This window comes from Ammodytes marinus (genome assembly GCF_949987685.1).
Source record: "Ammodytes marinus genome assembly, chromosome: 1".
Lineage (NCBI taxonomy): Eukaryota > Metazoa > Chordata > Actinopteri > Uranoscopiformes > Ammodytidae > Ammodytes > Ammodytes marinus.
The window spans coordinates 21,742,168-21,753,345 of NC_137230.1; the positions used below are offsets into that span (position 1 = coordinate 21,742,168).

An 11,178-nucleotide genomic window follows, 5' to 3' on the forward strand; every position below is an offset into this window, starting at 1 on the left:
CAGTGTGTATCGACAGACCAGGAATAATAAGGTTAGAGCTCCACTACACCAGTTAACCAAAGTGTCTGAAATACACACAATCAGGGCACAAGAGTGAAGAGCACGCTCAATGAACCGTCTGAGTTTCAAATGTGTAGAATTCTGATTCAAGCAATCAAAGCGCTTGTTGTCTACACATTGAGCATATTCTTTGGAAAAGCCTACTGATTGCGTGTTGTTACAGTTACAAAGCCTTGTAGAGATCAGTGTGTGCGTGTGCTTGTATGTGTGTGTGTGTTTGTGTGTGAATGATAGTGTGTGTGTGTTTTTCTAAAAAAAAAGAAAAAAAGAAGATATCTTTTTTTCTTCATGTCTCTGTAAAAAAAAACTACTTGAAACCTTCAGAGCTTTAATGAAACATCTCAGACAGACTTTAGTGGCAGATCAATTCACGACATAGCAACAGCTTTTTCACAGTAAAAGTACCGTGTTTGCACGCACAATATCGACATCCAAACAGCATTGTAATGACAGTTCCATTCAATTTCAAAAGCTTTGTGTGTGCCTCCTTGTCTGCCAGTAAGCCCTTTAGATAAACTAAACTAAACCAAACCCACCTGTTATAAATGACCAAAATACAACCAAAAGCTACAACCCTCCTCTTCATATTTCACTTTGGTTATGTTTTTGTTTTTTTAAATGAAAAGAGTAAACCGTCCTTTGCTGAGATTCTCCCTCCCGATTAGCTTCATTTTCCATGTGAGCTTTGTTAAGTTGTGAAAATGAATGAGATCGGTACCGAAGGTGTCATGTACTTTTTCTCTGTGAAGATATTATATAGAGGGCAAACGCATAAGGGCTCTGCTGTATTGAATAACACTCAAGGGTCTCTGAACACTTTCCATCAGCCGCTTTTTCCGTTTATTTTTGTTGTGACTATGTACATGATATGGGCAAAAACGCATGTTTAGAAAAGACATAGCAGGTTGGCATTTGGCTCTCCCTACCCCCCTACCCCCTATAGCCAGGAACTCTACCAATGACATTTCATCTGATGCGATGGTGACACGTCCTTCCTGTGAAACAGGCGCTGATGACTAGTGGATATACCGCACTTGTTTTCCCAAAAGCCATGGCTCAGGATGGTCCTGTTTTTACCTTAACATGAATTGAAGGAAGAAAAAGGTTTATGGTTTTATATGTGTAGGGAAGCATTCTATACTGTATTGTGCAATACATTATTACAGAAAAAAACTTGTTTCTGTAGGTTGACGCTTTGAGGATCCTTCCCCTTGTTTTATTTCCCTCTTCAAAAAGGTCCTGTTGCCGTTTTAAGATGAAGTTAACTGTGCCAGAAGAATTCAATTCTGATTTGTATTTATTTCTTGCATGCTTTCCTCCCTGTTGCTAATACCGCTCTTTAACTGTTCGCTCTGTTGGATGTGTGAAGCTGTAAAACATTCTAATTCAGGTTATTGTCTGTGTTGAACAATGTAACTGTGTAATTAAAACATGAAATGAAGTATTCATTGCTCTGGTTGCCATTCTTATTTACACATAGGCCTATTCTGAGACAGCATTCATCATCAGAAATCGAAAAATGATTCATTGTTATTGAATCATCACTAACTTCAGAAGTCCTAGGATTAAATTCCCTCATGTCTACAGAAATATGATAGTACCAGATCTAAGTGACATTCTGAAACTAATATGAAACAAATGTAATTATTCAATATATTCTACAAAATATATTCCAACAGTACATCTTACATTTTTAAACATTACTGATAAATATTACTTAAACATATTCCATAAAATCTTAATCCATTTCCTTGACCTCATATACAGTAAATGTCACAAATATGTACTATATTTACACTTTAAAATTAACTTCTTGAGCTCTACAACCTATCAGCAAGACAGTCATTAAAACCCATACTGTGCAACAAAACTTTGTTTCAACCGACAAGGTGTTACTTAAAAAAATGTCCTCTGATAACAAATCCGTCAGTTGTGAGGGAAATGTTTAGAAAATGTACAAAAAATCTATATCACCATTTGATTGTTTGGTTCAGGCCATACAAACAGTTTTTGGCTTTGAATGATAATTTACTCAGTACAAATAAGCCATACAGCTTCAATAAAGGGCTAGAACAACTGAATATAACATCCTACCAATGTAGCCTCTTTCACAGACATGGACTACAGACGGGGTCACTAGAGACCCCAGCAATAAATACTCAAAGAAACCACCATCAAAGAAAAATAATACATTATTTGCCTTTTATAAACATTATTAGTTATGTAAATAATGTAATCTGAGATAAAAACAACAGATTATAATCATTTTAGGAGAGTTAAATATGTGTAACATGCGAAAAAATTGATACATTGTTTTTAGGGGAATTTAAGTGTTTTATATGAATATCAAAGTTTAAGAGTTGCTCTGATGCTGTCAAGTTCAAAATGACTGCGAGAGCTCCCCTCTTCTCCCTGATGGTGGTGATACTTTAAATATGAAACTATGGCCAAACTCAATAAATAGTTATATTTATTTAAATTACATAGGCGGAATTGACTGGGGTCAAAATGTCCCCAAAACATTTGTATTTTTAAAAAGCAGAAATTAGAAGAGAATTAGAATATATATATAGTCATAAAGAACAAATTGACTGACACAATCAAGAACAATTGGAAGGATACAATAAAACACATCTGAGATATGATATGTGTTTGAATAAACTATTGCCCTATTTCCCCTGATGTCAAATTATGGTGGTGCAATGCTTCTCCATACATGTTTCTGAAATTGGGTTATACTGTTATATAGAGAGATGACACTATTAACAGTTATTGGGAACTCATTTCTTCAAAGAAAGTAGTTTTAATTAGCCTGGAAATCGAGACCCTGATATCTTGAACGATAGAGGGTCTGGCCTAGCCTGGCTACGCCCACCTACCTACATCCGGACAAATTTCATTTTCCCTTCAGTAGTCAGTCTGGTGATGGGGCGTATTATTGGGATCCTGCTCGAACAGATGTGTCCAATCAGCAAACAGTGCGAGTGGCTGAGAACGATGACGTCAAAGTCGCGCTCCAGTTTCAGTTGAATGCTGCGTTCCTTTATACTCGGAAGAAGGAGATTTCCAACTTGGTAGTTCCGAGTTCCGACCTGTCTGTGTTCCAGTGCATCTGCTCGCGAAAGTATGGACACCGACAACCTTTGTCGTCCAAATAACTAAACGTTAGGCTCTAACAAGTTACCGTTGCCAGGTACCGGTAGATCCATAGACCACAATATGTAGTGAAGTCGGAAATTTCCGAGTTCCCTGTCCAACTGGAACGCACCGCCAGAAGCCGGCTCATGACACACGTGACGACCAAACGTTATGCGATTGGTTGGCTAATCCAGAGTGGCACTGGGCAGATCCAATAGTTTTAAACTTCAACAGACACCCGCCTCCAAGTGAGTGAACGTTTGCCAATTACAGCACTTCCAGACCTTATGTACAAATGAAATAAAGTACGATGGTCTGGTTGGACCAGGCTAGGTCTGGCCACGATCAATAGTAATTTCCAACGAGCGGCTCCTACTCGTGCATTTCAAATGCCACTGCACACAGTTGGATAGCACTACAACCAATCACAGCAATGCACAAGGTGACGTATTAAGTCCCGTTCGTTTATCGAACAGCTGTTAAACTGTTAAATTAAACTTTTGCCGTGGTCGGTCGGCAAAACAGAACATTCAACTTACTTGCTAAAGAAATATTTGAGTGCCCTCTTCCAAATCGTAAAGGGTCGAGGCCAAAGCAGTCTCAAACTCACACAACATATCCGCAGCCATCTTTGATGTTTACTATCACGGCTTTGACGTCGCATGCACGTCACTGTCGTCATCCGGTTACGTCTGCCCTAGAGCACCATACAAAGGGCTCTGGCGCGCCCATATTAGATAGAACCAATTGAAACGTGAGTCGGGATTTCTCGACTTTTTGATAAAGCTTCAACGGAGAGTGTCCAGACCAACAGGCGCAGCAAATTTAATTTGCCAGCGCCTAGTGGCAGGTCTGGGAATGCCAGGCTAAGTTTTAATGGAAACTGCAGTGAAATCTGTTTAAGACCTGTCCTGTTATTTTATCATAATGTTTTTACCAGTAAAACCAGAATAAGGGCTACTGTTGACTAAGCTGTTGTCTTTTTTAATATCAAGTATAATGAACATGAACGTGGTGAAATTTGGAACACTAGTGTTTTTAATTCATTGTTTATGTTTTAATACTTCTTTCCCTTGAAGCAAGTTGGACATGTCACTGTAGGAAAAGCACAGGTGCTGCCTCAGTTTTAGCGACCTATATATGTGCACACTGGCTCACTGACACACTGTCGTCATGGTTTACTGTGAATGGAGAAGATCCATTGTTAATGTTATTAGTAACATCTGTGCTTCTCCTGCTATAACAAGTCAAAATGTCTGCTGTGATAAAATGCTATAGGCCTTTCAGGTAGGCAAATATGAAATTTGTGATGATAACCATTTATTATTCCTGAAGGAGTTAGTAATAGTGTGTTAAATGACATAATGACACCAATGATTACTGCAACATCCCATTAGTAGACATTTCCTGTGATTTTTATCAAACAATAACATATCAAATTAATTCTGTTTTATTTTGAAGGATTAAAACACATTTACTGTAATGAATGAAGCAATCATGTGTGTGTGGTGTAGGGACGGATGGGTACAATTACACTATGACACCTAATGATTACTGAAACCCCCCATTACAACTCATTTCCTGTGATTTTTTTATCGTTAAGTGTAGGAAGGCTATCACATAGGCTAAATTAGTTTTATTTTGAAGGATTAAACCATTTAATGAATGAATGCAATCATCGGTGCGAGGTGTAGAGAGTAGAGAGCATGGCAGAGAGGGTTGGGTAGGGCCAGAGAAGGGAAGGAGCCCCCTTGTTGATGCGCCACTGGGACGCAGACCCTCCTCCAGCAGCGTCGCTCTCACGTGCGCGCCTGACTGTCAATCAATCCTGCGCGTCATGAGTCTCATGCACAGGTGATATCTATTAGCTTACCGCTTTGCTTATGCTTTCAGGTGTCACACATCGTCCCCGTTTCCTCCCTGCGGCGAAGAGATATTACTTGTGCCGGTTAACTGCAGTCGGCTTTGCAGATGCCATGTTTGAGCAATGAGCATGGCGGAACATCATCTGGAGTACGGCTACCTGGAGGGCGAGTCCATCGTGGAGCATTTCGCCGAGGACCCGGTGGGTACCATTGTGTTGCTGATTGCAGTGAATCAGAAAGGGTGCTGCCTGTGCTGTCACGTTATGTCGGTTCGCAGGCGCGTCAGTAGCGCGAGCAAAATGAGGGTTGTCACATCGGACAAACACACGCAAACGTAAGCTATACTATGTGGTATCATAACGCTGATTGAACGTTATATGCAGCAATGAACGCCATCGCTGAGCCTGAGCTCCAGTATAGTAATGCTTAGCAGATATTTCGGCATAGAGCTGAACAGATGCACAACAGCATGTCATTTAGATTGGGTCTAAACTGTGGTTCATAAAATGTAACGGATTGCAGTATCAATTTATATTTTGATTTGATTAAGTCCATGTCAACATATATTTTGGGAGTATAAGTGTTTTGACAAATTATTAACAAGTTGGTTAAGAAATAAATAACATAGGCTACTTTCAGTCTACCTTCCTCTGGGCAATGCATTTTCAGATATCAAACCAATACTTTCTCATGCAGGTCTTTTAAAAAGACTATCCAGGTGATCGCTGTATTTGTATATTATAGAATCACTTGGGCGATTTAATGCTACTCTGCATGGACTCCACAGTAGTCTATATGTTGAGGGAACCCCATCCTTTTAAAACAAATTCTCTTTTGTGTTTTGATGCTACATAATCACTTACAATGTTAAATTGGGACAAGATCTGAAGGCCAGGGAATAAAACCATAATATCCCTGTATGGAAGCATCTTTAACCTGTAGGCTTCTGCACTCATTCCATCGGGTAATTTTTTTTGTTGGTGTAGCGTTCCACTGTTGTCCACACACAGCCTAGGCGTTATGTTTTGGTTTCAATGCTTGTGTGTCTCAGGAGTTGGCGGCCATCAAGGCCAGGGTTCATGAGATGGAGATGGATGAAGAGACGGACCGGCTGAAGGAGGAGGACAGGTGTGATGCAGCAGAGATGCAGCTCCTGTCCAGCAGCTCTCGACCTGGTGAGACCCTAACCCACTATTACCCATGCTCCTCTTTGGCTTTATGTGTTGTTGTTGTACTACAGCTAAATACTGACTATGCATTTAGGAGGACTCGAGAGTGCATTTTTTTTTAGCCAGGTATATACTACTACTACTACTACTACCACTACTACTATTATTATTACTACTACTACTACTACTACTACTACTACTACTACTAGCATCGCAGCCTCCAGGCAGGTGAGACATAACTGCATCATCCTTCACCATCTGGCTAACACCTGGGAAACTTGACACACAGTGCCTCATCACTGCCCAGTGAGACGAAGCAGCCAGCCTCAGAGAACCAGAAGGGTCCTCACTGCCTGTGGCTACTTTCTGCCTCTGTGCGTCTCCTCCTCCTCACAACAGAGATGCAGTCAGAGGGGAGCCGGATTCTCTAGACATATGTATTGTCAAAGATGACGCAAGAAAATAAAAAATACTTTGGTGACAGTAATCACTGTGTTAATTTCACCTGGAGTGTGATCCCCCTCTCCTTCCCCCGTGAAGACACAGTACATGCAGCAGCGCATCCAATTGTGTGCCTTGTGTTTGTTCACAGGACCTTTCTACAATATGACTCCCGAGGAGAGGATAGACGCAGACAACCGATCAGTCTACGTAGGAAATGTAAGATGTGCATATCTTGTTGTTTCTTTATACTGAGTGCATATCATTTTGTCACACCTTTTTGATCTGACTGACTGTTGAATGAATCCCCAGGTAGACTATGGAGCTACCGCGGATGAGTTGGAGATCCATTTCAATGGCTGCGGTCCCGTCAACCGAGTAACCATCCTGTGTGACAGGTTCTCTGGGCATCCCAAAGGGTGGGCTTAACTTTTACATACAGATAGACTTTCTTTTACTACCTGACACTGTTCCACCATAGAATACAACTATAAGCATGTTAGCATCCAAGTTAATATACTGTTTTTTGTCTTTTCCCCCTTTCACAGCTTTGCTTACATTGAGTTCACCGATAGAGACTCTGTGCACAGTGCTATGGGTATGCACGAGACCTTGTTCAGAGGAAGAGTCCTTAAGGTGAGGAGCATTACACTACATGTTTTGAAGGCAAAACCGCTCTGACTAGTCGGCTACTCACAACTGTCAGTCAAATGTCAAAGTGGTGGTGCACTGGCTGCACACTAGTGATGACATCAATAGAGCTCTACCAATCAAAACCTCAGTATAATGAGTATTCTATTTGGGCATCATGTCCACATAATTCTAGGGGTTGCCTTAAAAACAGACTATGTAACAATTTAATGAAACAATTATAGTCACACAAAAATAATCCCTCTCAATGATCACTTCTGCCTCAATAGAATATGTGGTGTTGTTTATCTGCAATGTCCTCCTCTCTGGCTGTATTTTACATAAGACGCATTTGTTGGTATTGTTTTGTAAACAGAAGACTCGGGTCTAAGCTCCACCCAAGCTCCTCCCTGCTACTTCGCGGGCCCAGAGCACAGAGCTCTTATAATAGGTCCATGGCACAGAGCAGAAGCCTCTCCACTTCCTTGACTGGGGTTACCTTTGGTTAGCTCAGTGGCTAACGCACTGTTATGTACTGTAAACTAACTGGACATTGGTGTCCTCTCTCCTTCCTCCAAGTGCCTGCTAGTGCCGCGATGGAGAGCAGCGAGTTATCGTTCACGGACACAGAGACCCTCCTCTCTATAGTGCTCTGTCTCCTGATTGGATAAAAACAATCTGGATACTCAAATTTGTATCTGGCAATTACTGCAAAGCTGAATGACTGGGAGACCTGTTATGAATTCCACATACTGTTAAAGTGATTGCTGTATGAATATAGAGTGATTTAACTATCGCTTACATCTCCTTTTTAACTTAAAGCAGACCAGTCCCAGCACCCATTCACTCTTCTTATTGGTAATCACGTCTCTTGGATGTAAATATATTACACTTGTCTGTCATTGCATTAAAACTTTCATTCAGTGGCAAACCGTACCGTTAAAAACCGGAGTTGATTGGATTGCAGGTAATGCCCAAGAGGACCAACATGCCCGGCATCAGCACCACAGACAGGGGGGGTCACCGAGGTGGTCACTCCAGAGGAGGCAGAGGCCGTGGTGGTTTCCGTCCGCCCCGATACCAGAGCAGTTCTCGGGGCAGGTTCCGCTACCAGTCAAGTGGCAGGTCACCACATCAAACACCCCACCCTTACTACGGAGGTCCCTCAGTGGGCAAGAGACAGTGGGGACACATGGACTACCATGAACAGATGCCTAAACGTTACCCATGTCTTCTGCTGATCACCCCACCGTCAGAGGAGCTGGGGGCTGAGTCAAGTGGACATCATTACCCTCAACAGCGCTAGCACTTACCCACAGCTTACACACTACAGTGGGTGAATAAAACTGATCATTTTAACGAAGTGTTTCCAGCCATTAATGAGTTGAGCATTATGTGAGAGAAGATATGACTTTGTAATTTGCATCCCTGCATCGGTCTTTCAAGTAGATAAAAAAAAAAAAAGGTAGTTAAAAAGAAATATATAATTGAAGACTGAAGTGAGAGGTGTTGCATTAAAAGCTTACGTTGCTATGGATGCATGGGACAATCCTTAAACGTGTTACGCAGTCTGAGTCTTTCTGTTTTTACAAACTGATGCAATTTTTTTTTGTGTTAATGCCTGAAATGTAATGTTTAAATCCTCCCGATGTGTAAACGTTGAAGTTCTTTGCTATGTCAGTGAATGAATAAATAAAAAAAATAATGACCCCGGTTAAATGACACACAGGCATGTTATGTGCAACAACAATTAAGTTTTATTTATTTTGCATTACAATAATCAAGGCAACATGTTAATCAAAAAGGGGTGTTCTGTACAGTGGGGGCTTAGGAGAAGAGGTGTAGGGGACATCAGCCAGCTTGCACCATCATTCCATATACAATGCCATCGAACGCCCTGGAGAATGAGAGATGGAAAAATGAAATACTGCTAAAATAGGTCCATGTCAGTGATGCACATCTTTTTAAATATGTTTCACAATACTAAACTCACTTTGACTGAATGGTGTCCCCAGGATTGTGGAATGGGTTGCACATTACGTCGGTAAAAGAGTTGTGTAATTTTCTGAACATCTGGAAGAGAATTTTGTTTTACTTTTCAACGATTGCAACATGTTAAATGAACTAGCACAACAATTGTATTGTGAGGTCAAGTATGTTTGCATGCTCAACCCAAATTTAGGTTTTTATAAAACTGGGTGGGTGGATGTGGGGAAATTATGAAGCCCAAGGGCCCAGATAAATGCACATAATTGTTTTAGAAAAATATTGATAATATTGTAGCTGCGTGTCTGACATCCGCTTACACACATTTTGCCATCAAATAATTTATATCAAACATCATGGAAGACTTGACAAAGCACTTTTCTGTTGGTTCATAAAGTGAAATGGCAACAAGGTCTAATTCATCACTTGCATTCTGACACAAAAACAACATTTTTTGATGTCTCAAATACAAACGTGGCTTTACAGAATTATGCTTGTCGGGCTGCGTTTGTTCATGACTAGACACACAATGGATGTAGGCCTCAACTTACACTTCTGATTTCATTGTCCCGTAATGATGTATTTGACGAGTCCACAACAATGACAAATTTCACCTTGGAGTTGGTTACATATCCATATCTAGTTTACCAGTTAAGGATATTATGTTGTTTCTGTGACAGAGACTAAATACAGTATGTGCTGGTGAGATCCCTTGTCCACTAACCAAAATACATTTATTATTTTTCCAACACATTTAAAATACGTTTTGTGCAGTTATAGTCCTTGTTAAACCAACTACAAGAGACATGCAATGATCTTCCTAATGTCTGGTAATATTGGCACAAGTATTCGGATTGTGTAAGACTTAAGCATCTTTTTTGGTTTAGTGGAGGTGTTTACATCTATTTATGTTCCTCGGGTGTAATGAAAAAATGTGTTAACAATCTTGCTAAATAGATCATTCGCCTCAGTTCACAGTCTGAACTCTGTAAAAGAAAGCTGATCTAATTAAAAGATAAGTCTGGCTCTCGATGCACTTGTCTTGTGGGTTTACCTAACCTTCAAAGACAACACAAAAACAAGGATACACTTTGTAGTCTTCAGTGGGGTAGAGCAGACCCAGGTACAGCTCTCTCTGGTCTCCCAAAGATTTGCCCACTGCTGAGATCTTCTCCTCCACCACATCCAGGGAGGTGTGCACCGTGTAGTGAAACTTCAGCTCACTTTGAGTGGGCACGCTGCGGATATACAGCGGATAGTTCTGGGGGGAAATGACATACAAGCAGAACGTTTACAATACCTGCTCAAAATTCGTAATTTATGTGGCATACATTTAACAGCATCCAGGCTAAAATAATGCTAATGTTGTTAGCTCTGTTCGGATATTCCAACCTGCTGGACATTCTGGCCTACAGAAAAAGCTGACTCTTAAGCTTAGAGACGATGAGAAGAACAAGGGAAATAGTTTAACATAAAAAAGGGGCTATGAATAAAAACCTGGGACATTTAACAACAGCTGTCATTACCTCTTTCGCGATCACTGCTATGCACACCGCCATGTTGAGATTTCCTCCTTCGAGCTGTCAGGTGCTATCACGTGATATGCTGCATTCAGACGCTGTTGGAATGTTGAAACTCTTAAGACTAGTTGATTTTTTCTTTTTACATTGTATGTTCTATCCGTCTATTTTCCCCCCATTGATTGTATAGCAAATTTGTCATTTTATGCACAAACGTATTTTTAGCATGATACATTTTTTTCATTCTGTCCATCCAACCAATTTTGAGTTATATCCATATCTCGACCGAACAACATTCATCCGCAGTCCCTGAATGCATCAGTTCAGCATTGAAGTTTAAAGATGTAATCCTACTAAATGACGCTAATA

General features: G+C 40.6%; 2 protein-coding genes across 2 annotated transcripts; one reads left to right on the plus strand and one right to left on the minus strand.

Moving 5' to 3' along the window:
- Positions 1–5,191: 5,191 nt before the first annotated feature.
- Positions 5,192–8,609, plus strand: pabpn1l (PABPN1 like, cytoplasmic; the record flags this gene model as incomplete). The annotated part of the gene is made up of 6 exons (XM_080033400.1): positions 5,192–5,263; positions 6,115–6,238; positions 6,825–6,892; positions 6,986–7,092; positions 7,222–7,309; positions 8,271–8,609. The coding sequence occupies 6 exons, from the start codon at positions 5,192–5,194 to the stop codon at positions 8,607–8,609; spliced, it is 798 nt and encodes a 265-aa protein (XP_079889526.1).
- A 428-nt stretch (positions 8,610–9,037) lies between these two features.
- trappc2l (trafficking protein particle complex subunit 2L) lies at positions 9,038–10,925 on the minus strand. Its single transcript, XM_080050877.1, has 5 exons — positions 10,816–10,925; positions 10,378–10,550; positions 9,841–9,928; positions 9,297–9,376; positions 9,038–9,200 (listed from the first exon to the last, which is right to left on the minus strand). Exons 1-5 carry the CDS (start codon positions 10,846–10,848, stop codon positions 9,155–9,157), a joined length of 420 nt encoding a protein of 139 aa, XP_079907003.1. The 5' UTR covers positions 10,849–10,925; the 3' UTR covers positions 9,038–9,154.
- Positions 10,926–11,178: the final 253 nt, after the last annotated feature.